General features: G+C 43.1%; 4 protein-coding genes across 6 annotated transcripts; 1 reads left to right on the top strand and 3 right to left on the bottom strand.

The window, feature by feature from the left end:
• Nucleotides 1-6: 6 nt before the first annotated feature.
• On the bottom strand, nt 7-4,327 carry pofut4 (protein O-fucosyltransferase 4). Of its 2 annotated transcripts, none has more exons than XM_080466067.1 (5): nt 4,175-4,327; nt 3,699-4,040; nt 3,177-3,557; nt 920-1,542; nt 7-754 (listed from the first exon to the last, which is right to left on the bottom strand). In XM_080466067.1, exons 1-5 carry the CDS (start codon nt 4,229-4,231, stop codon nt 604-606), a joined length of 1,554 nt encoding a protein of 517 aa, XP_080322193.1. In that variant the 5' UTR covers nt 4,232-4,327; the 3' UTR covers nt 7-603. The 2 variants fall into 2 exon arrangements, with proteins under 2 accessions (XP_080322193.1, XP_080322194.1); XM_080466068.1 differs by having other exon boundaries at nt 3,177-3,551; nt 4,175-4,308.
• A 1,753-nt stretch (nt 4,328-6,080) lies between these two features.
• rab9b (RAB9B, member RAS oncogene family) lies at nt 6,081-10,075 on the top strand. Its single transcript, XM_080464957.1, has 2 exons — nt 6,081-6,168; nt 6,992-10,075. The coding sequence occupies exon 2, from the start codon at nt 7,070-7,072 to the stop codon at nt 7,679-7,681; it is 612 nt and encodes a 203-aa protein (XP_080321083.1). The 5' UTR covers nt 6,081-6,168; nt 6,992-7,069; the 3' UTR covers nt 7,682-10,075.
• Nucleotides 10,076-10,667: 592 nt separating this feature from the next.
• On the bottom strand, nt 10,668-17,543 carry plp1a (proteolipid protein 1a). Of its 2 annotated transcripts, none has more exons than XM_080466151.1 (7): nt 17,358-17,424; nt 15,370-15,556; nt 15,104-15,260; nt 14,563-14,731; nt 13,486-13,559; nt 13,312-13,377; nt 10,668-10,935 (listed from the first exon to the last, which is right to left on the bottom strand). In XM_080466151.1, the coding sequence occupies exons 1-7, from the start codon at nt 17,359-17,361 to the stop codon at nt 10,771-10,773; spliced, it is 822 nt and encodes a 273-aa protein (XP_080322277.1). In that variant the 5' UTR covers nt 17,362-17,424; the 3' UTR covers nt 10,668-10,770. The 2 variants fall into 2 exon arrangements, with proteins under 2 accessions (XP_080322277.1, XP_080322276.1); XM_080466150.1 differs by lacking the exon at nt 10,668-10,935 and adding an exon at nt 11,080-12,919 and having other exon boundaries at nt 17,358-17,543.
• A 2,725-nt stretch (nt 17,544-20,268) lies between these two features.
• On the bottom strand, nt 20,269-23,405 carry pcdh20l (protocadherin 20-like). The gene is made up of 2 exons (XM_080466404.1): nt 23,318-23,405; nt 20,269-22,860 (listed from the first exon to the last, which is right to left on the bottom strand). Exons 1-2 carry the CDS (start codon nt 23,363-23,365, stop codon nt 20,341-20,343), a joined length of 2,568 nt encoding a protein of 855 aa, XP_080322530.1. The 5' UTR covers nt 23,366-23,405; the 3' UTR covers nt 20,269-20,340.
• Between the last annotated feature and the right edge of the window lie 1,550 nt (nt 23,406-24,955).

Below are 24,955 nucleotides of genomic sequence, written 5' to 3'. Positions count from 1 at the left end.
ATACTGTTTTGTTTTTTCGTTGTTTTTTTTTTTGCATAGTCACTTAAAAGGTTTGGTACATGAATTGGAGTCTCGCTAATGGCCATCAACTACCCGCTGAGTAACAGTGAGGAAGCTAATGCAGTTCACCGGCCATTGTTTCGATGGTCTTCACACACAGTTAGGCAGAGCTCCCTCGGTACAGAGGACAAGCCTTTTGGCTCTTCCCCAGTCCAATGAAAGGCCGCCTCCCATGAGAGTGTGCCGCTCCGGAACAAAAGCCCTGTATGCCGTTAACGCTAACAATGCAAGGTAGAGTAAAAGTAATGATGGCACTTCAGTTATGGTAATAAAAACGAGGTGAAAATATTAGCATATAACACTATAAAACATTATTCCCATCCCATAGCTGAACTTGAGATAAAGACAAAAGCATCACGTCAGCTGAATGGAAGACTAAACTCTGCTAAACTGAACTGCCTAAAAGGGTAAAAGGGGTGTTGGCTCAGGTGCAAAAATATGAGAAAGTCTGCTTCATTTTCTCATTTAAAGAGCGATGGGGAACATAGTTGGGACACCCCCTCTAATCCTGGACGCGCGCCATCATCTCCAGCAAGGCCCGTGTTAGTGTTTTCCTCGAGCTCTGCTCACAGCAATGTTTTGCATGTGCTTCCACAGCAGTGAAGGGTCTGACTCGTTACGTCTTATCAGGGACTCCAGGCCCTCTGCTTGGTCGAGGCTCTGCCAGTAATCCTGAGGCCATATTTGCAACCATCTGTGGACAGATACACAAACAGATTAGGCTCGTCAGTAAGGATACTTAATTAGACTATTAAAAGAGACCGGTTTCTCTCCCCTCTGGACATTGTTACTCACATTAAAAAGTACAGACAAACGATGGCTTTTTACACCTGACACAGAGGATAAACACTCAACTCACCCGTCATCTGCAGGCAGGTCTTGAACATCTCCGTACCCTGGAGTGGGCAGGGGGCATCCCATGTGAGTGTTGCTGGCCATTTTAGGCTGAGGTGGCGGGTTCTTCTCTGGAGATTTCTTATACGCCTGTTCTGCCGCTAGTCGTGCATTCTCCCGGTCGCACACGTAACATTCAAATCCATTCAAGTAGTTGGGTCTACTCATGTCATTGACCCCCCACTCACGAGTCTCCAGTGCCTCCAACAATTGAGCGTTGGTTATGTGCCTGTGGTTTTTAAACTCTAAATATTTTATGTATTCGTCGTCATTTTCATCCAGATGTTTGAGAAAGTCGGCGAGGGCTTTCGGGGAGGGGAAGTCATCGATGATGATTGCAGTGTGATCATTGGGCATCCAGTCCGACACCACCGGGGAGCCCCGGTAAACGGGCACACAGCCCTGATGGAGCGGCCGCCACAGCTTCTCTGTCATGTAGTCTGGACACAGGCCATTCTCCAGTGCCAGGTGGAACTTGTAGCGCGCAACGAAATTCATGAATTTGGGTTCCTCGCCAGTGGCGGTGGCTGTGTCCTCGAGATGCTCGGGCAGAGGTTTGTTGTTCAAGCATTTCCCGTAGGAGTCCACCTATGGAGAGAAGAATTGTGTGTCAGAGAGGGAAATGATGATGAGACAATGGTGATCATTGTTATGGTCTTCATAAATGAGAGAAACAAAGTCCCGACTGAATTCTTGCACTTCAAATTCACTGCAGTTTTCATAGAGGGTTATATTTACAGGGCGCTAATGGATGTGTTGGGGCAATTGCAACTATAAACCAATTAAGTTAACATACTGTGTAATGTGTGAGTGGAAATGGAAAAGACTTATCCTGACATCTGCATTGCAGCTCAAAACCCTTGTTGATCTGAGGGTGATTGTTGTCAATGTGATTCGACGGCAAGGAGAGAGAGGACATGGTGGCTGTGCTGAACTGACACATTCAAAATGACACATTTTAACGTGCTCTATGCAAGAAAGACTTTCTGAGGACAGAAAATGGGAGTAAAATAAATTGCATGCCACCAAATTTAATACTACTCTTGTCAAAGGCGACAAAAATGACAAAAGAGTATTTGCAAATTAGGAAAAACAGAAACTTGCGTAAAAACACAATGAAGGTACAGATTTGACCAAGAGGAATACATTCTGTTCTCCAAATAGTTCTAAAGTACGATCATATATGAATTTCTTTTTAAACGGATATAAATATATATTTGATTTATCTTCTATACAAGTTTTAATTTGAGCTTATTACAGCTCACAAAATCCAGGGTACATCCATGACAAGTCACCAGTCAATAACAATAATAACAGGCAGAGAAAAATCACACTCACACCTACAGAAAAGTCAGCAGTCACTGATTAACTGAACAAACATGTGCCTTTGGGGTTTGGGAGGAAGCTGTAATACCTGGAAAACCACACACACGGGGAAAATGTGTAAATGCCACACAGAAATGCTCCCACCCTGAATGGTATCATGGTCTCCTCTTGGTGAGGTGAGACTGCTCAGTGAAGTACTGTGTGGCCCTGAAGGTGTTTTTGTCCCATTCATATAGGTTGTAGGAGGTAAATGAGGGTTAATGTGACCATGGAGTGGCGCTGTGTGTAGATAACTGGCTTTTCTGTCATGGGGCAGGGTTTTGACCATTGCCAACGCTGTAATTTGAAGTGTTTGTGGACTCACTGGAAAAGCCAGTCATAGTATTGCACTTTGGGCCAAATGAAGGATTGTTTGTTGCACGAAGAACTGGCGCATTGCCATTCATTGAGCAACAAAAAGGTCATGGGTTCAAATACCGGCCACAACCTTTCTGTGTGGAGTTTGAGTGTTCACCTCGCTTCTGCATAGGTTTCCTCTGGGGACTGTGCTTTTCTTATCCACGGTCTAAAAACATGCATGTGAGGTTAATGGAGACACAAAAACTGCACCTAAGTTCTGTGAATGGGGAGGGAGATTGTCTGTCTCTGTGTTTGATCTGTGATGGACTAGCGATCTGTCCAGGGTGTTTCCAGTTTGCTGGGATAGTCTCCAGCACCCCATGATGCAAGATAAAAGCGATATATACGAGATGGGTGAAAAGGATGATTCTGTGTCAGCACAAGTTTGTCTGGTTAAGCACCATATATATTGCAGAATTTTGTAAAAAAAAAAAAAAGAAGAAAAAACCTTGTTCGCTATAGTTAATGATCTGAGAAATAAACTTTCTGTACTGTACCTCGATGTACTTCATGAGTTCCCGGACATATCGGTCTCTGTCCGATGGCACATCACAGTGAGACTGCATGTACAGAACAGGAGCCATTCCCTCCCCCCTCAGCTGGTTCTTCTCCTTCAGGGACACAGCCACAGGATGGAGCAGGTACTCCAGCGTGGGCAGCCACTGCAGGGTCAGGGGATAGTCTGACTCCCTGCGAAATGTGGCAGTATAATTGAAGAGTCGGATTCCTGGCCCGTGAGACAGGACGTAGTTATTCATCGGTGACTCCTCGTGGAACAGAGCCCAGGTCTGGTGCTGAAGACGAGGGAGAGGTGCCTCATATGCCCGGAAGTCTGTCCCATAAAAGATGATGGATGCTGTGCGTTTGTACAGCTGGACCTTTCAAGATCAAACTCAGGATTAGTGGGGGGGTGGGGAGAAACAAACTTCAAGGGTAATCATTATTAATATGCACATATATCCTCATGCCATTTAATCCAAAAGAGTTTCAGGACTGAACCTTAGGAGTATTTGTGGTACCTTGCGGTTGCTGGTGGCCAGGCAGGAAGACGTGGCGCAGTCAATGCGCTCACTGTCCCCGGGAAAGTGAGGGAAGAGCCCCGTACTCCACCACAGCAGGATGGGCAGCTCCTTGTTGCTGCGGCGGTCAGTGTTGCCGGGTCCTCGGTATGAAGAGACCACCGAGCCGAACTCCATGTCCGACAGGGCGCTCTGCGGCTGGAAGGCTGCTCGGTCCATCGCGTCCAGGGCCTCCGAGTACAGCTGGTCATCGGGAAACGAGGCGAAGGAGACCCAGACCCAGCACAGGACCGCGAACAGACCGAGACACACACAGGGCATCAGCCTGCTCCGACCTGCCATCTGCATGGAGGACAAAGACACAGACATGCTGAAGTAAACAGTCTCATACATTGTAGTTGCTCACCGACTAACATGCAATCGTCAAACTCGTCAGTATATTCAGAGCATGCAGCTTCCCCAGCACAGTTTCCTACCATTTCACCTGCAGCAAACGCATGAAGGCACCTTTTTTTAAGTTTAAAGTTTAGCATAAAAGTAAAAACATAATTGAAACGAGACGAGTTGATAACGGGACGAAAACAGCTGAGCTCTTCTTCTCCTGCGCCGCTTCTCTTCTTATCAATCTGAGGTCTGTGCGCCAGCGCCCCTGCAGGTAAAGAAAAGAACCTCACACTGCGTCTGCAAACAGCTTCACAACATTGCTCATGTTTGACAAATTCAACTCTACTTTCAAAGGGCCTGTCAACTATTATGCAATTATTATCTAAAAAAACAAACAAACAATCCATCCCCTGTAGGACGTGACTATTAAACAAAATATGTTTCTCGTGGTGATATTTTGGGAAAGTTTGTTTGCTGTCATGCTTGTTCTTTTTACTGCATACCCTACTTATGGTTTTATTTGCTCCCTTGTATGTATATCTATATATTCTATCTTTATTGTTATAAATTTGATCCTTTTGTCTTATTCATGACAAATGACAAAGCATTCTATTCTATTTTACCCCCCCCCCCCCCCCCCCCACCAAAATTTTTTTGGTCCTGCAATATAAAAACGTCATTAGTTAGGTTCTCAGAAATAGATGATAAATCAATGAAATAGTTTTTCTCCTCGTTGGTAATCTTGACTATACAGAATGATGCATGTGGTTGTCTTCAGATTAATCTGCCTATAGGGGAACGTTTACCATCTTCACAAAAGAATGAAATATAAATTGCTGTAAAGTGCAATCTTTTTGAAAACAAATCATTGTCCAGGTTATACATTTCGTATCTGATGTAGAAAATATGATGATATGTCTCAAGGCTAGACAAGTAGTTGAACAGTTTTACATATTCAAAGAAGAAATATTCCTCAGTAGAGGATGCATATATTTTATTTGCATATTATTCATGTCAGACATTCAATATTACTCCGAGCTGGAAATTGTATATTTATCTTAAACTTGACTGAGGGGAATATTGGTCTGAAAGTATTGTTATATTTACAGCAAAAGACGAGACTCGTACCCAGCCAGTGCATGATATTATTGCGCAGTTTATATTACTACATTATGTTTAAAGCATCGCCAAAATAATATTTTTTTCAGTCAAAATGCATGTATTGTAATATTGGCCTGAACAGTACTTAAAGACTTGTATTATATTATCATGTTGATGTTGTTCAAATAAATGAAGATGGCAAGGCAGTACAAGAGAAAAGCAGATGGTAAAAGCATTTCGAATGATATTTCTATTCCTGAAAAGTTTGATGAACAAAAAGCAGAAGATTTATTGAAAGAAAAGTATGCTTGTTTTTACACAAATAAAACTTTTCCTCAACCTGGTTTTGACAAGGTGTTAGACTGGTGATGTTGATACAATTATAATATTTCTCCAAATTGATTAAATTTGTTAATATAAAAAGTATTGTTCATCCAATGGTTCTATTCATAGAAATGATTGTTGACGACAATGGAAATGCGTGTAGTTAAAAAATGAAAAAAATTAAATACAAAATACATTGAGAAGTGTTTGGGAATAAGTACTTTTTCTCAAGCATTTCTTAAAAGTACATTTACATGATTGGACACACATTTCCTTCCACATTTTTTCAACATTCTTTTTTTTTCATTCTGCGTGACGTAGACGCCAAATAAACGGTTGCTATGGACACCAGAAGCAACGCCTGATTAGCCCACCAAGTCTCTTTTTTATTAGCTCGCTTTAAGACGTATACGTATGTGTAAATATTTGATGGATCATTGTTCTGAAACCATATTTCAACTTTTAGAAAATAAATGTACTAAAATGTGTTTGGAACACTTTCAGTTGTCATGTGATTAGTGACCACGCCTGACCCCGTTAGGGCGGGCTTTAGGACCACGCGCGCGGCACTCCGTGCTGTGAGCTGCACGTCACGATACTCAATCTCAGTCAAATGTAGGGGAACAGGGCTGACCGCGCAATATCAACTGCCAGGAGCAGGGTGAGCCGAAATACACATTTATAACACATGCATCCTATTGTAGAGGGCTCATACCACTGTCATGGCGGCTCCTGTTAACTACAGCGCTGTTGGGACGTTGTTTTGAGTCGCTCAGAGGCTGAGGCTAACGGGTTAGCCTGCGCAGCACTGAATGTCAACAAGCCGCCACACGAGCCGGCTAGCTCTGGCTACTTCTCTATCAGGCTCGCTCACCAACACTAATCACTTTTTAAAGACCTGCTGCTGGTCTCGTTTACTGGTCGACTTATGCTTGGAAACACTTTCTCTTCTCTTCATTAGGAACCAGAGTTCAGTCAGACTTTATTCTTTCTTCTGTTGACAAGCTGGTGCATGTTTGTGGTTTGCGCAAGTGCAGTGGTCGTTTCCAGAGTCGGCTTATGGTCTTTACTCCCATGTTGTAGAGGCGTGGACTTTATCCAAACAAACTCCCTAAATCTTCATCTCTGAGGGAAATATTATGCTGTGGTTGGCACACGTTCAGTTCAGCAGGATTCATGTAGAGTGGCCAGTCACGAGTATTACTGTGTCATGCAGTAAACCTGTAAACAGAGACCTTTGGCAGGCATGTCGGTCCTTTACCCCCTTCTTGTCTGTCCCTGACCTTAGTCAACCATTACACGTCTGCTATGCTTGTTTCCCTTCCTCATTTTAGATTGAATGCAGATGTCATTTTCTTATTATTAGCAGCAGGGGATCGCCATAAAAGGCACGAGTCAGTCTCTCTCGTTTCCTTTTGTTCACTGCTGGTGTGTTTGATTCTCTTGTAAGGATCCACTTTTTTTCCATGTTTTTCTTTTTATAGGTTAAGTAGACCCTGGTCCTCCCTCTGCTGCGTAGGCCCGCAACCCAGCCAAGAAGGCCTAGCTGGGTGGGAGGAAGCATGATGAGCGGTAAGAGCCTGCTGCTGAAAGTTATTCTGCTGGGAGATGGTGGAGTGGGCAAGTCCTCCTTGATGAATCGCTACGTCACAGACCGTTTTGACTCCCAGTCCTTCCACACCATCGGAGTGGAGTTCCTCAATCGGGACCTGGAGGTGGACGGCCGTCTGGTCACCCTTCAGATCTGGGACACGGCGGGTCAGGAGCGCTTTAAGTCATTGCGCACACCTTTCTACAGAGGCGCCGACTGCTGCTTGCTCACGTTTGCCGTGAACGACCTGCAGAGTTTTCAGAACCTCGGCTGCTGGAAGAAGGAGTTCATGTTTTACTCTGATGTCAAAGACCCTGAGCGGTTCCCTTTCGTAGTGCTCGGGAACAAGGTAGACATGGAGCAGAGGGCGGTTGGAGAGGATGAAGCACGGGCCTGGTGCGAAGAGAATGGCTGTTGTCCTTACTTTGAGACCAGCGCTAAAGATGACACTAATGTCACAGCAGCGTTTGAGGCGGCTGTCAGGGAGGTTCTAGCTGCAGAGGACCAGATCGACCATGCACTGCTGAGTAGTACTATAGATCTGCATGGCAACCGCAAAGCCTCTCGTGTGTCTTGCTGCTGATCGCACAAGTGTGAATCCATGTTTCCCTAATATTGCTGGCTGGAGCCTACCTCGGGTAGTTTCAGAAGCCACTCAGCGATCGTTATGGTACATGTACTGTACGTACAAGGTACTGATTGAAGCGTCCCCTGAAGATAATGTGGATAAGATACAGCTGTAATAAGATGGGTGTTATCAGGACTTCGGCTGATGTTTAGATTGTTGGATTATTGTTATCACCAGAGTACAGGCATACTGTAACAGGCACATTCGTCTCTTGTGCTCGATCTGCTTTCAGAACTATTGCACAAAACATTTTTACTCAGCTTAAACCTTGTCTTTGCCTATGCAGAAGATGCATCACACAATGCATTCAAAAAGTGTTTGCTTTAATCCAAATATTTCAATTTAAGCTCTAGAATGGATGAGATCAATCTCGTGCTTTCCTAAAGAGCACACTCATACAGTGATCAGCTTTCTGTCAGATTGATTTTCCAGAGTTTTAGAGCAACTGACTACGGCATTAAACCGTCTTTTTATCTGACATATTAGCAGTTGTTGGAGAGCGAATGTAGTTTCTTAAAACAGACTGTGTCTGTAATAAGTGCTCCTGTTCCAGGCAAATATTACACAGAATAACTCAACATCAGTTAGATTTGAGGTACAAGGGAATTTGAGTGAAAAGGAAGCCTGTCATGTTTGTCTTCGACAGTAAGGGAATTTTGAGCTTTAATCCTACAGCTCTGACTGTGAGTATTCGGTACGAGGTATTATGGCACGCATTGTTTATCACTGAGCGTGTTAGAGAGTCTGGCATTATTTTTATTTCCTCTGATGTATTACACAAAACAAGCAAGGTACAGTCAGATTTTCTTCATTCAGGAACGGTACTGCTCTTACTAATGTTGATAAAATGTGTGAAGCACATCTCCTTCCTTCAATTTGTTAATTTTTCTAGTGGATTTTTAAACTTTTCTTTGTGTAATATTTACATTGAGCTTCAGTGTTTTCATCCGGTACCAATTAAAATGTAATTTCTTGAAAACTCCTGGAGGTTATGAATAATAATGTCATCCCTGCAAGCCTGTGACTGCCTTGTGGGTTACATTATGGGCCTGAACATTCCAGTTCTTTATGTTTGGCTAATCCGAGGGTCTCCTGTGCTTTACTGATATATGACACACACGTCAAGCTGTCAGGCTGGTCATTACAAATCCCAGCTGAATGTGAAATAGCTTCAGCGCGGCCATTAAGGCGTTCGTGTATCAACTCCCCCATCCATTCCTGCAGTATTGAGTGAAACTAACAGCTGAGTAGTCTGACGAGTTAATGGGGTCTACTTGTTTTTCAGCTGGGCAGGTACTTCATTCTGTATTATATTTCTACTCACCGGTTTACTTCCACAGGTACAGTTCATCGTTGTTCCTTTGGTTTTTTAACGACAATAGGTGTGTCAGTTTACCAGTCGTCAAATGTATTTCTTATTTTGATTATTTTATGTTACATCTACTTAAGTGACCAGTCTTGTCTCATAAATATTTTATTTTTGAGAATTCATAATACTGTCTTATCATTCTGTTATGGCATTCTAGCATGTCTTATAACAGACCATGACATTAAGCAACATTAAACTGTTTGCAAAGTAAAATTAAAAGATAGAACGGTCAACACAAGAAGCGTGTCACTGTCAAAATGAAGCAAATCCAATCAGATACTGTCATATTAACTTATGACACGTCCCTCTGATTGTCCACACTAACTGTGACTATCTTGTTTGTACGATTGCTTTTTAAAATTTCACGTTCTCACAATTGATGAAATAAACCTTAACTATGAATTTACATGTACTATATATGTATTTTTTTTTCAATGAATCAGGCAAGTAGCACAAAATAATTCAAAGTAAAAAAAATAAGCGAGATGTCACTTTGTCAGTATTTTTTATTATTATTTTTAATGTCATTTCAGCTCCGATAATGTAGCCTTCCACAGTGTTTACCTGAGAATCTGGTATTTATAAGCTGGTAGCATAACGCACAGTATATTGCTCACATGATGAGGTCCGTAATTTCACTAAAATCATGTCTGTGTTTTTTTTCTTTCAACATTTCTGTAATATTTATGAATGTAAAAACTAATTTCTGTGGGCTGTCTCTATTAATGGCTTATGTAAATGGCTAAGGGCATTTGTTCTATGATAATGTACAAAATGACACTGAACGTCTGTTTCACTCAGCGCTCTACCCATGAGTGTGATTTAAGCTCTGTAAAAGTTTGACTGCTCATCTCGATTATGCGTTGCTCCACTGAACAACTTCCTTTGCTCCTCTTCTGTCCTTATGGAGGATGAGAGTGCAGTGAATACTCTCCTGTGCTTTCCTACAAATAAAACTTGCAACATACCAAATGGTGACCAACTTCTCTTGTGATTTGTTTTTTTTTTGTGTGCCAATACCTGGAAAACCCAAATTTGTGTTTTTAAGATTTAAATGACCATTTAAACATTAGTTGGAAAAAGTTTTTAGATAGTACTACAGTATAGGTTTCTTCATACTACACTTAGACATTCTTGCTGTATTCAGACAAGAAGAATAAAAACCTGATTTGCAAATCTTAGGCCAAACCGCATCCCACCAACACTCCAGACCTTGAATGTCATTGAATGACCAAGTGTGTGTGTGCGAAGCCGAGACAGCGAGCGCTGTTCATCTTCATTAAAACAAAAAGGATATCAAACATGTTCTGCATTTTTATTTTTCCCTTCATTAGGCAAGGATATCAAGCATGCGCTGCATACTGTGTAATCAGACCTGGGTGGAGAGCGAGGAGGAAAGAAATCAAGTCTCCCAGGTACACTTTTCTCAATGTCTGATTTGAATGAAAAACCCAAATGTAACAAAACCTCTGCACGGGTCACATGCAGCACAAATAAAATTGAGTCGTTACGCTCGGCTTGAAAAGGAACGGAATTTCTATCTGCAAGTTTGATCGTAACAAAACAAAACAAAACATGAAGGGAAATATCACGAGTTGGATCGTTTAACTGAAATACTGCCGGAGAGAATGTTGTTGCGGAGACACTGGGGCGTGCAGCAGAACTGGAAATGCCGTCAGGGGGAGTCGGCCACGTTTGCAGGGTACGGAGAGCACAGTAGCCCCCCTCGGTCCCTCTGCAGCCTCCTGTACAGGTCAAAGCCTCTCCTCTCCTCTTTCGCCCTGTGCCTGAGCTTCCTCAGGTGCACCTGGTACACGGCCAAGTGAAGGGAACAGTGCACCTGTGGACACCAGAGGAGAGAGAGAGTACAAAACACCTTACAAAACACCTTGGCCTCTTGACGTGGCAGCAAGCCAAGGATGGCACAGTAGTAAAACACTCCGACACTGCAGGTCCAAGCTCTCACAGCACAATCACTTCCTGGAATGGTTTTCTTTTATTATCAAATATTACAACAAATAAAAAAATGAAAGAAAAAGAAAATAAAAAATCAGCCAGTTGCTACTCGACAGATCTGACAGCAAGGTAACGCTTCCATTCAAAACAATCTACCTACTTCAATAGTTTTAAAAGTGTAATGTCTACCTCCCTGTAGGGGGCGCCAGAGAGTTGAGAGGAATAGCACAGAAATTCTGGGGGGCAGAGGGAATGCCTTTTCCAGGCTTGCTATATCTTTTTCCAATGCGTTTGGAAAAATAAAAGACATGCTATAAAAGAAATGTGAAGGATTTAAAACACATTAAAAAGTGAATTTATTGTCAGTAAATTGGAGTCAAATCAAAATATAAAATAAGCTTTTGTGTAAAACCACAATTGTAACAGTCACAAAAGTTTCAGACTATTGACTGAACAAATATTTCTAATAAAATGCAACTAATTAGTACAAGCAAAGTTATGTTTCTTACCCACTACGGAACAAATACTAATACTTTATGATGAAGTTTGGCAATCAAATCAAAAAATGAGGGATGCCGTGTAGTTGAAGCTCCTTGTCGGCTCATCCTTCCACACTTTGAGAACCCCTAGTCTACTCCACAAGTTGCAAATGTTTGCATTAGTAATTCAAGTTAAACAGATTAGTAAAATCAGCTATAATAAGTAAAAAGGTGTGTTATATAATATCTATAACAAATGTTCCTATGGAATTACAGACAAAACAAAGCTGTTCTGTTTCTATAAAAGTACCTCAGTCATGTATCAATATTGGGGGGGGGGGGGTGGGGGTGGGGGGGCACAACAATGTGTTTTACGTCTAATAAGAGGTTACTTGATAAGTTAGCACCTAGTGCTTTCGTCATCTCAGTTATGAGAAAGAATTTCAGACCTTACTAGATCTAATCAAGACTGTTCCTTTATCAATAAGAAACTATTTAAAAATCATCTAAAATTCCTTCAGTCCTCAGACTCTGAGGACATCATTTTCACTGAGAGGGGTGGGGGGGGGTCATGCAGCAGCATGTGGATGTGTTGAGTGTGACTGCTGTCCCAGAGGGGCTGCTGCATTGAGGCTTTGGAGGGGTCTCACCCCGTCTTTGTCCAGAGGGCCCTCTCCACTGACATGTAATAGAACCCGTTTCAGAGACTTGTAGCCCAGGTGGCCCCCACAGGGCTCCTTATTGGCTGCCTTCATAAATGGGCATGACTCCATTGTGGAAGCTTTTCTCCGGCCCGTGAGAAAAGTCCTGAGGTCAGCGTGGGACGGCAAGTGCATGGTTCTCTGCCGCCATGGCAACCAGATGTGAGGGGTGGTCGCCATGGTAACCGTCCTTAATCCCTATTCTCAGCAACAGCTGCATATTATCTGCACAGGTTGCAAATTGGTGGTGATGTTTCTTTTCCTTTTGCTTATGTTAATTCATTAGCAGTGTATTAGTGTTTCCAGTGCAGTCGGAGGCACAGGTGAATTTTAGACACCAGCAAGCAACAGCAATAACTTACATATTTTGGCAATGGGACAATGAGAAAAAACCAAAAAAAAAGACTGCTTGTAAGTCAAAGCAGCAAATACACCCATAAAAAAAAAAAAAAACTGAAATGAAAACAATCACATTCTTATAACAAGAAAAGTACAAATATAAAATACAAGGTTTTTAAGAAGTCCATGATCACAGGCGGTTGTGTGTCATTCCTTTACTTCCCCTTGGTGGTGGTAAAGTAGACAGAGTAGACAGGAGGATGGGTGCCTAACACCGTGCACCTATGCCCTTTCTCCCCAGATACCGCAGCACCGCAAAGTTATAGGTGGTTGACACAGTATAGGTCAGCTATGAACAGACAAACAGAAAATAGGAGGAATCAGAAAGAGGGCGAAGAGTCAGAAAATCCACAACATCCTGTAACTCTGGAAATGAGAACTGCATATAATTGCTCCGATGACTTCAATTTGATGGCAGATGCCATCCATAAAAGGGAAACGAGTGCGCCATTTGCCTGCATGTTTGGAGCCCAACCAGACATTACAGCATTATTATGATGTTTGTGTCAGCTGAGCGAGAGGAACAGAGAGCGACAGTACAAAAGTCATCAGTCATGGAGGCCTGAGATGCCTGGCCACCCACACTTTGAGCGTCACGAAGTCACATGAGCCCAGATACTATTGTTGCGCCCCACTGTAAAAGTGCAGTCAAACTGACCTCGGCCGAGCTGAATCACTCACCAGAGCCAAGAGGGTGATGCCCGCGCCGGCAAAGGCAGCAATATAAAGGTCGTAGGTCATTCGGTACTGGTGGGAAGAGATTTGGATTAGTCATAATAGCATGTGTTCTTTTTTTTCCGGGCAAATTACATAACATGGCAGCACAACTTGAGTTATTTGTTGTTGTTTTTTTACCTCTCTGGTCTTGCAAACATTGGACAAGGTCATGCCACAAGCTTTTCCCGGTACTGCATTCCAAGGCAAGAGTCCTGTTCAAAATAACATGGGGGGGGGGGGGGGGGGGGTTTGTGTATGAAACGCAAGAAGATTCTGGAAAAAAAATCTTTTTCAGAATGTTCCGACTTTGCTGCAATGTTTGCAACTTCCAGCTCAAAAACCATAAATCTTACAGTTAACCAATAAAAAAGACAACAGCTGAGCTCCGTCTTTGGCAAACTTTGTTCAAACAGGAGTAAATAGTGCATGTGTTGGGGGACTATTTTCAGCTACAGATTAATACACATTTGATGTGCTAGGGAGTGACTACACCCTGAAGACAGTGTATGTAGGGCTGACCAAAAAAAAAGAAAAAAGTAAAATCACACAGAGCCCATATTCATGGGAATGAAGAAACAGGCTATCTGTTGCAACAGTGTGGTTCATTGTCGGATGCATTGCATTTTTACATGATGCATTTTTACCCACATTCCAGGGATACGATGTTGGTCCATGGGTCTATTAACTCTGTCAGTCTGAACACTGCTCGTTTCCAACCGCTGTTAACACAGCCACCGGACATTCATGATTAACTTGATGGGGTGTGTATGTTGGCATCTCGAGATATTTTGCTGTGCAATAAGGTTGAAAAACTGTCCGACATGTTGACAAGGACCATATCAAGTCCCGACTTGAATCGTTTAAAGCTGTAAAAATATCTAACAATTTTGACTCCACCTTCCCCGCACTGATAATTTCATCGATTCAAGGTGCAACTTCTATTAAAACCAGAGAGGGGGTGTTTCTGATGTGAACCATCAAGAAATCATGATGAAACTACGATAAGTGGAGTCTAAAAAGCACATTTATTTCAATGGAATATGAAAACTTGCTTATAAAAACAGAGGGCCTTTGTTTGGAAGACGTCATATGACGACTTCTCACTGAGACACAGTAAAAGCCTTTAGCACAACCAACCAAAAACCTCCAAACAGACCAACCGCAAGATGGCTTCCACTTTCGCCCTCCCGAACCCGAATACATTCATCTTCTCACCGTACTGCCGTGCATCCACGCAGAGTTGGTTGATACTTGCTGGGGTCTCCGTCAGAACGTCGATGGTGTGGCAGGTTGCGTCCATGTTGTAGAAGAAGTAGACGGGCAAGGCGGAGAAAGCGAACACCAGCAGCCAAAGCACAGCAAGTACGTACGTCATCACTATAAACTGCACAGGGGAGGAGAACAAACATTACGATGCTTCATCAATGATGGACGTAAGGAATCAAGCAGACATTTTATCAGTGTGGACTCGCTTACTGACCCCACTTACTCATCAGAAAATAAAAAAAAAGTATCACTTATCTCACTTTGTCCACGCTCCTCCTCTTTCAACCACTCAAATCTCCCCCAGCCATCCAAACACTTGTATGCTGTATGCTTATCTTTGTACCCAAAAGGTTGTACTTGTCTCCCCCCCCCCCCCCCCCCCCAGAGCCATAAGATTTTCAGCTGAACACCCACTATTGAGTGATATGTGTATTAATCCCATCCAATCTCTCCAATCTTCCATACTTTACTCTACTCTGGGCCATCTCACCGAGGAGCTGAGGCAGCGGCCGCACATGGTGCTCCGGAACTCTCCAAAGGTTTGCTTGGCAGCACTTGTGGTGTAGAAACCCTCAGCCAGAAGCACGATGCAGTAGAGGAAGAAAAACGAGGCCAAGCCGTAGATGACATACTGGAAATATTGGATGCTAAAGGGTCAAAAAAAAGAAGAAAAAAGTAAAAGTTCAAATTAGAAATTACGTGCTGAGAAATACCGGGATAAGGTTAAACAAGTATTGCTCAAATTTCACCACTTACATGTAGGCGAGGGTGATGTAATCCTGAAGGTTACGAGCAAAGTAATTCTCAATGAGTCTCTCTGTTTCTGTGAGCGCTTGGTGCCCACAACCGCAGAAGAGGGCAATGCCAGAGAAGCAAAGCAGCGTGGCGACCAGGGAGCAGTAGGGTACCCCACCCAAACAGCGCATACAGCAATCATAGCAACCTGTTGGTCAAAAATGCAGCACGATGAGAGTCAGGGGAAAAATATCTCACACTATCAAAACGAATGTGCGGCAGTATTTATGGCGAGTGATGTCATCATGCCAAAACTTTAAATTGCGGGTGCGTTCACTATGAAATAAACACTTTTGCTTAATACGTTTAATCTAAAAAGAGAAAACGAGTCACATCCGAGTTACCCATGTTTCTGCACTCGACACCAGAAGCAATTTCTGTGTTATGATGGATACATAATTGACAGAAAACCACAAAATGAGGAAGTTGAATAATTGAATAACTAAATCTTGGAAATATAAATCAGAATGTTCGTGAAATAACTGAAAACCTCTATAAATGATCATAACCATCCACAACAATGGTCAAATTGAGGTGATGAAAAGCACCACAGAATTAATATTTTGAAAAAAAAAAAAAAAAAGTTTGGGCTCCAACTACTTTATCACTACAGACTGAGTGAAGCTCCAAACTCCCAAGCACACACTTGGTGAAGCTGTGCACCCCCCCCCCCCCCCCCCCCACAGTCATGTGCTGTTTCAATGGATGCAAAGGGCCAAAAGCACTGGGATGTGTCTGCACTGACCCCATCTCACACCCTGACTCCATTCACCACCCAGCATGGAGAGTGTGAGAAAAAAAGGACGACAAGGAGGAGAGACAAAGTGAAACAGAGAGAGAGGCTGCTTTTGTGACTGGAGAGACAACAGTCTTTGTCCCACTGCATCATGGGGGTACAAGGGCCACCAATGTCAAGCAAACAAAGGCCAGAGGCACCTCAACGCTTGACACACACATGCGCACACTCACAGACTTCCTTCTGAGAAGACACAGGAACAAGAAGGTTGATAGTCTGGGGCTGCCAGTGGCTGGAAGGGGATGGGGGGGGGGGGAAGCAAATTTATAAAACAAACAATGCAACTGTGTGCATGGGAGCAGTAGAACACTTACATGCATGCAGTGACAATGAAAGCAGACAGACTGTGGTTGGTACCATTACAGTAAACACAGATGGGGGGGGGGGGGGGGGGGGGGGGGGGGGGGGGGGGGATAGATGGCTCTTTAATTGAACACATCTACATGACTTGACTGTTTGTGTGTGGGCTGGGAGCTGGGAGCGTTCAAAAAAAAAAAATATATATATATATATATATACAATGATAAGGAAGCCTTGTGAGAAAACACGCAAATAACTATACTAATTATAGTCACGTCATTAAATATCCATTTGCACGACTTATGATATCCAAGAGTGCAAGTAGGCAAGTGGCACACAGCATCCACACTGTGCGCAAGTTTAAGCAACATTAACATTAAGCAAGCCGCGCGCATTCAGACGCACCAAAGCGCACCAATCAACTAATTACGACGTGAACAGGCGGATCACACTACGCAGGCAGTGAACCTCCGCGACCCGCACTGCCACCGCAATGAAAACAACACATCGGGCATAGGAGGGTGAAAATGCAAGGTTGAGACCAAGTTCGCCCCTTCAAAAATTGAGAAAGATTGCCAACGAAAGCAGAAGCGACAAGGCTCCTCTGAAAGTAGCGCAGCCATCTCAAGCATGAAATAAATCTCGTAATATCAGCGGAGCATCAGCCGGTCCAACCTCTCTCCAAAACTGACAAAATAAATAATACAATTAGAGAGATAGAGGAAAAAAAAAAAAAGCTTAACATCTGCCCCCCCCCCCCCAACGTATATCCGCCTCCAATAAATGAAGGATCTATAAATGAGAGTGAGCAAAGAGTTGGAGAAGTTTGATCCCAGTGGTTGTAGTTTCTTACCCATGTCTGCGCTCAGGTCCTGTTGGCCGCCCGCACCGCAGCTGCTCCGCTGATGATATGCGCAAAAGGGACTGCGGCCCCCGTATATCAATCTCAACTAGAGTTCTGTTCAACACCCCCCCCCCCCCCCCCCCAACCAACAATGGACAGAGTCGCTGATGGCTGCAAGTGCAATCTTAAAGAAACAATGTGGCTTTTCAATGAACTTCAAGGCGGGGAATAATGAGGAGGTCAGACTGCTCACACTTGCGCACATTTACCGAGGCCATTTGCATGCAGAGAAAAACGTGGCAATCCCGTCAAATGCAAAAGAGGGAACTTTTTCTTTCCTCACAAGAAGAGAAAAAAACCCTTTATTTTTGTGGAAGTTTGCGATACAAAACTTCATGATTATAAAATAGGAGTTGGAATAGCCTGTATCAGCTCATCGCACAATCTAGAAATTAACTACACAATGATGAAATACATGTGAGATTACAAGATAACACCTTTGAAAGCTGACTACTGTCAGGTGACTCCCCAGTCTTGGGGAATTGTTAGATACTATCTGTTTGACTGCAGTATTTGAGATACAGTGCTTAACACTAAAGATCTAAAGTGTAATCCTTTTTCTTCTGAATGGGTCTATTTAGCCTTGAACACTCGCCTCAAAAACTAATTTAAAGTGCTGTTCACAAACTATGAACATGTATGACGATGAAACCAGATAGTGTCTTTAAGGCTGGGTGGTGGAAATAAGGGCTATTTTACAGCATCTCCACACGAGGCTTCTCTGATAAGAAGAAGAAAGAAAGAAAAAAAAAATCAGTGGCATTTTAATTACACTCGATTGTTATGTAATGCCTGATCATAAAAGCGCCAATGTGTATCTGACAAATAATCCACTGGGTATTTGGGTCGATGCCAGCTCGATTCTTTGTCCATGTGAGCTCATGCAACCTTTTAACCCACTATATAAAATGTTCAGCTTAACAAGAGGAAAAACGACTGTGATTTAAATGAAATGCGCTGTGAGGGGAGCAGAGCAGCATGCAGCAGGGAAACATCACTGATCTCAGGCGACCTGACTGTGGCGGAGTGAGAGACTGTCCTCTGATTCATCTCTCCACCCTCTGGCCAAATACCAGAAATAAAGAGCTAGGCTTGGCTTGATTCGCGACCAGTAGATGGCAGACGTCCTCTTGCCACAGCGTTAGTGTAGTGGTATCATTTCAACCCAGGTACTCCCGTCCATCCATCTTCAATACTGCTCTTATCCCACATAGGGTCGCAGAGTAATGGGGCCAATTCCAGCCGACTAAAGGTGGAGGCATGGTACACCCTGCACAGGGCGCCTGGCCATCACAGAGGAAACACAGAGACAGACAGACAACTACGGGCTGTTTAAAAATCGCCATTTAACCTCAATAGCATGTTTTGGGCTGTGAGAGGAAACTATGACTATGCCCCACATGCACGGGAAAAATATGCAAACTCCACACAGAAAGGCCCCCCGAAAGTCCAACTTGGACTCAAACTCATATTATCACTGTGAGACATGAGTGCCAACCACTACACCACTATATAGACAAGATATATAGGTTCCACAATGCAGTTGATGTTATAGAAAGATGTTATTTGCCGAATAATTTTGAACTATTTTCATGAGAAAAACTGCAATATGACTGCAGATACAGAGTGTTGTGCATGTGTGAATGCAGTAAAATCTGTCAAGCCAACAATTCCACATGTAAATTTGGTACTTGTGTCTAATTGTGTTATGCTGCTCTTCATTTCTTCTCATTTAATTTGGCTCGTCTCACAGTACAACAATATTAGATTATTTATTTTTGAGCTGGCAGCTCGGAAACCCTCAGAGAGACGCTCCTCATGTTATACAAGCCCTGTTCTCTACTAACCAGGTTGCTGTACACAGTGTTTTACAGGCCGCGAGTCTTGGCTTGGCTTCTCCCCTCTAACACGGGTGCATTTTGAAAGGGTCGCTTAATAGTTTGTACTTCAAAGATTTTTTATTTTATTTTTTTTTAAAACAGTAGTTCCCGATCTGTTAAAGCGATAACAATCAGAGAACCCTCTTTAGGCAAATTTGTGTTCAGAGATTTGTTAACTCCAACTTAAATTGGGCTCATTCATAATTTATGCACCGCTTAACCTGGTTTGATATCTCAATTGTTTCCCGGCAAACAAACGGATCAGTAAAACACAAGAGCCTTTTGTAAAAGACTTGTTTGAACACAGTGTGATTCCTCTCCCGACATCTGCTATCAAAACAACATGCCTGTTGTTGGCTTGCTGCTTGCTGTACATTAGGTTTCCTGGGTGTAATGCAGTGCTGTGGGTGAGAGGTAGGCTTATCAAGTAACAGGTGTGAGGCGGTGACTTGAGATGTTGGTGTGCTTTCCCTCTGCCTCCTCTCACCTGTCCACAGCCACCCTCAGTCTCCTGAGTCCATCTCAGAGTTACTTCTTTAGAGAATTTCATCACTGCCCCACCAGAGGAACATTAAGCCCTTTTGTGCATCTAAATACTTTAGACTCCCCGTCAGTCAGAGTCAGAAATCTGAGAAAGGCTCAATCCACTTAGGAGACCATTACCTCAATGTGATTGCCTGCAGGGGGTCATAGATATCAATGTTTAAGGTTAGTGACTGTGATGCTGGTATTTTACCAGTGACCCGCTGTGATATATTCTGAGTAGTAGCGACACTATGCACATTTTCTGTATCACGTTTTACATCTGTGAGTATTTGCTCACTTTACATATAAGATCACTTCATTTGCTGTAGAGGAATCTCAGGGATCGTTATCAGAAAATGAACTTTATTTCCATAGAAATATTTCTTGAATGCACTGTGCATCACACTGATTCATGAACTTATTGAAATGCAAGAAGCCTTTGACAAATATTCTGAATATATATTGATTTCACCCATGAAACTGTGAATAAGATTACACATGGCTTGCTTGCTTTTTTTTTTTTTCTGTTATTCATCACAATAATATTTGTCTTTGAGCCTGAGTGGAATCTCATTCTCCTCTGTGTATTTTTTCTTTTTCTCTTGTAGACTTCTTCTCCTCTGTTTCAGGTAAAACACAGCTGTCCCAACAAGAATACATGTGGATACCAGTATCATCCCCAGGCCTATTAACATTGTCACTTGTGCAGATCGAGTTGTCTCCACCTCACAGATGGATGACTTTGAGGGGCTTTGAACTACGTCTGGTGTCCCCGTCCAGGTGGGCGACCTGTCCAAGTGGCAGGGCTCCTTGCTGTCGTTGACCAGCAGGTTTACCCATACAGTGGTGTAAAGTGGAGCCGGCTTCCCCCCGTCTCTGACCACGATGAACAAGTGGTGCATTCCGAAGTCTTCACCTTGAAGTTGCTGACTTAACGTGATGTTTCCTGACCTAGAATCTATCTGGAATGGACTGTTGTATTGTGATGGCTTTGGTGCCACAACAGAGTATGTAATCTCTGAATTCAGTCCCGAGTCTTCATCGATGGCATAGATCTTTGTTACCATAGTACCTGCCAGGGTACCCGGAGAGATGGTCAAGCATGAAGAGTTGCTGCTGGGAAGGATCACTTTTGGCTGGTTGTCATTGATGTCCTCCACAAAAATAGTCACTCTGGCAGTGGATGTTAGAGCGACCGGCTGCCCGTGATCACTGGCCAACAGGTAGAGTTCATAGCGGTCTTCTGTCTCCCGGTCCAAGTTGTCGGTGGTGCGTAGCGTCCCCAGAGCGTTATCCACAACAAAAGGTCCACTGCTGTTTACAACATGCAATTCTGTGTTCCCGTTCTCCCCTTCATCTGGGTCTTTCACCTCTACCCTGCCCACCTGGGCAAATGGTGGTACATTCTCCGGGATGAAAAAGATGAAGTGAGTTGTTAAAAAAACAGGTGCATTGTCATTCTGGTCCAGAACACGAATGAATATTGTGGCCACGGACTCCAAAGGAGGAGAGCCACTATCTCGAGCTAACACACTGAGCTTGTGTACGCCAGCTTGTTCCCTGTCCAGAGGAGCTGACACAGACAGCTGACCTGTCACAGAGTCGATGTTAAAAATGGTAGATATGTATTTGTCCAGGCTGTAGGTCACTCGGCCGTTGTATCCACTGTCTGCATCTGAAGCCAAGACCTGGAACAATGACAATCCTGGCTTGTTGTTTTCGTCCACCTCCAGCTGGTATTCAGACTGGGGGAATTGCGGCGCATTATCATTGACGTCTTCTACCTCCACCCTGATCACGTGCCTGGAAGATTCTTCAGCTGTTTTCCCATTCATTACTACAGTGATATGATGTTCCCTTTTCATCTCATAGTCAAGGGGCTTTGATGTGGAAAGCAGATATTTGCCATTCTGCGGGCTCAAAGTGAAAGGCACTTCACCCTCAATGGCAAGAGATGAGCCTTTAAAGCTGCTGTCACCCTCAAGCTCTAAAACAGCTAAGACGGTGGGGGGCTGGTTCTCTGGTAACACCACGGTCTGGTTTTGATGCTCCACTACGAACCTGATCTTGATCGCCAGCTCTTGGTTCGCCTTGGGGAGCATGGATACGGTTACCTGAGTGTCTGCTGGGGGGCAGTGATGGCTGCTGGCTAGCACTTTCAACACCAGCTCCTCGGAGTTGTCACTCTGGAGGTCTTGTGTTAGTCTGATGTGCCCAGTGAGGCTGTCGAGGCTAAAGAGCGTCTTGGCTCGCTCAGAGACTTTGGGACTGAGAGAGTAAACGATGGCAGCATTGGGGCCTGTGTCTAGGTCTACGGCTCTGACTTGAGTGATCACCATATTCTTCGGGGAGTCTCCCGGGACGGTGACGTTGCGAGGACTGTCAGAGCTGAAGCTGGGACAGTTGTCATTGACGTCTGTCACTGTGATTATTAAAGTTGCTGTTGCACTTAAAGGGTCAGCACCACTGTCGGTGGCCACCAGCTCCATGTGATACCGGTCCTGAGTTTCCCTGTCCAGAGCAGTTTTCACCACTAGCGTAATTAAAAGACTGTCCTTGTCAACTTCTAAACTGAAGACTTCAGCAGAACTGTTTAGTCGATACTGCAGCTCTCCATTATGACCTGCATCCCTATCCTGAGCCTGGTCATCTAATAAAAAGCTGGTCCCCACTTTCACATCCTCAGACACCCTCAGGTGAATCTCACTGTTTTCAAAAAGGGGTGCATTGTCATTGATGTCCTCTATGATCACAGGAAACTGTATAAGGTCCCCTGAGGGTCCCACGACAGCATTCAGTAGAATAATACATTCCTCGGCTTTTGTTTCCTTGGGGCAGAGGGCTTCACGATCCATCCTTTGCTCAGTAGTGTAGAAATTCCCCGTGTTTTTGTCCATCCACAGATACTCCTGGGTCAGGAGCAGGTAAGGAGGCGGAAAGTGTTTGCTAAGTGATCCAACCAGAACACCAGGCTCCAGTTCTTCCGGGACAGAAAACAGAGCGGAACCACATAAGGTCTGCCTGACGTGGACCACAAGCAGCAGATTCTGTGTAAAGAGAGAAAAGTGTGTGTGAGGAAAAAAGAAAATGCAATGTGTGACGCAACCGTACTTTTGATTTGGTTGTATTGTTACACTTCAACCCAACACAGGCTCTACAGCAGTGTTTACAGGTAGTGGTGATGTTCAAACGTCATGCCTCAGTGAGCTTTTTAAAAGCGGAATGCTGTACACTGAAGGTAATATGATGCCTCTCACGAGCCGTCAATCAGTTTTTCTTGTAGGCAAATACAGCTCGTGAAAACTAAAAGAAATGGTGAATATACCTTTCCATTTTTCTTGTATTTGATTCCTTCACTGAAGTCGTACACAAGAGCCTAATCAAGAACAAGTTCGATAAATATCTGACATATTATGCAAAATAGGGAAATTACAGTCACAGTCGGAAACACTGAGATAGTAATCAGACACCACCACACTGGACAGTCTTCTTTGACTCACTGACCTGCAGTAGTCCAGCCCAGTTCATAGTGTCAGGAGTCCCATGGCCCATCGTCCTCGCACATGTTCCCCGAGTTCCCCGGCAGCAAGTGAACACTGAGCACAAAGCCACCAATGTCAACCTGCAGAGCTGAAGGCATAATTCATTACATGCCCCTCCTACAACACTTACCTGGTGTGTCAGCATGACATATGAGAGGTTAGACGAACAACAGGTTTGTCTGCATGAATTCAATTCATGTTTTTGCTGTAACTCATACACTGCTAAAGCAGAAAAAACAACACGTAAGCATGGAGCCTGTGCAAATATGCATCTTCAGAACTACCCTGGATGGGTTTTATGTGTCATTATTAAATATGCTCACATGGTTATTAAAAAAGCACACACATAAAAAACAGGTGGCCGCACACCTGCTGCCTTTTAAATGCTACCTCATAATGATTTTACAAATCTGCGTCTTTATCCCTCTGAGTTATCTTTCGGTTCCCTTGCTGTGGCCCAAATGTACAGTAGTTATTTTTTTAATGTTATACTAAAGCCCAGGTCTTTAAAAACAGGAAATAATTACTATGCTAATTGAGGCAACTGATGATTTTCTTCAACATATGTTGCAAAAAGGTGTTTTAAAAAGAGAAACTAAATTAAAAGAAATCATCCTTCTATCTGACAACTTTTATCAACCGTTTTGTGGACTTCTATTTATTCATATTATTCACTTAGAAGTTTTGACTTTATGTGAACTCAGTCAGGCTCTTACATAAAGTTTACCATGAAGACGCGAACAGCCTCTGTGTGAAATGAGCATCCTCTATAGGCCGATAAGAGTATTACACTACCCAACTCGGAATAGTGTATATTTCTATAAGTTTTGTTGTGAATCTCTTGATTCATCTGCCATTTACTCACATAAATTTACTATAAACACAAACTGCCACCCTTCATAAGCCCTTTATCATATTTGCAGCAGTAACTTAGATCCATTAGTTGTTCCTTTGAACCGGCTCCGGTTATTTGCTCCAGCTTTATTGTTCCCATTGTTTATTCTTTAGCCAACCTTTGTTTACTCGGGTTATGTCATTGAGACCGGGAACTTTAAAAAAACAAAAACAAATATTGTCTCTTTTCATTCATATTTTCTCAATAAAATCATTAATCACGTGTATTGATACTGGAAGATATCCCTTTCCAAAAAGGGGAAAATATAATTGTGATATAATGAGACATGTCACGCTTTGCTATACATATTCTAGACATCAAGAACAAAAAACAAACAAACTGCATTATAATCAGAATTTTTATATCCATAGCCAACATACTATGATTTATTTTTGTGACGCGTCAGCAACAAGGATATAGGGTTGTTGCATGATAAAGGATTAAGATAAATCTGCTGGCAGGGCCATGAATGGACACCCTAAGGTAACTTCCCCCCACTATCAGTATTTAATTGCAGTTTCTATTGTTATTATCTTTTTAAAGCTTTTATAATGTGTTACATTAAATTGAATGGAAAGGAACTACTGACTTGGTAAACTGGTGTCTGAGTTGATAATCCATTTCTCAAATCAGACATTTCCAATGGCAGTTTTATTTCTCAGCTGCTATGCCATTACTAAGAGATTTAAAGGCTGGCAATATTAA

The sequence above is a fragment of the Lipophrys pholis genome, assembly GCF_963383615.2.
Source record: "Lipophrys pholis genome assembly, chromosome: 6".
In the NCBI taxonomy this organism is placed as follows: Eukaryota; Metazoa; Chordata; class Actinopteri; order Blenniiformes; family Blenniidae; genus Lipophrys; species Lipophrys pholis.
Note: the sequence above shows the minus strand (reverse complement) of the source record. Positions and strands in the feature narration are given on the sequence as shown.

What these genes read in the sequence shown, in the direction of transcription:
- pofut4 (XM_080466067.1), bottom strand. Translation starts at nt 4,231, where the DNA reads ATGCTAAACTTTAAACTTAAAAAAAGGTGCCTTCATGCGTTTGCTGCA. An exon ending in TGGCCACCAGCAACCGCAAG is followed by an intron (nt 3,558 to 3,698) that starts GTACCACAAATA and finishes TGATCTTGAAAG; the next exon opens with GTCCAGCTGTACAAACGCAC. An exon ending in GACCTGCCTGCAGATGACGG is followed by an intron (nt 755 to 919) that starts GTGAGTTGAGTG and finishes ATCTGTCCACAG; the next exon opens with ATGGTTGCAAATATGGCCTC.
- rab9b (XM_080464957.1), top strand. Translation starts at nt 7,070, where the DNA reads ATGATGAGCGGTAAGAGCCTGCTGCTGAAAGTTATTCTGCTGGGAGAT.
- plp1a (XM_080466151.1), bottom strand. An exon ending in TACATCACCCTCGCCTACAT is followed by an intron (nt 15,261 to 15,369) that starts GTAAGTGGTGAA and finishes TTGACCCTTTAG; the next exon opens with CATCCAATATTTCCAGTATG. An exon ending in ATGTTTGCAAGACCAGAGAG is followed by an intron (nt 13,378 to 13,485) that starts GTAAAAAAACAA and finishes TCTTCCCACCAG; the next exon opens with TACCGAATGACCTACGACCT.
- pcdh20l (XM_080466404.1), bottom strand. Translation starts at nt 23,365, where the DNA reads ATGGGCCATGGGACTCCTGACACTATGAACTGGGCTGGACTACTGCAG. An exon ending in ACTGGGCTGGACTACTGCAG is followed by an intron (nt 22,861 to 23,317) that starts GTCAGTGAGTCA and finishes CTCTTTACACAG; the next exon opens with AATCTGCTGCTTGTGGTCCA.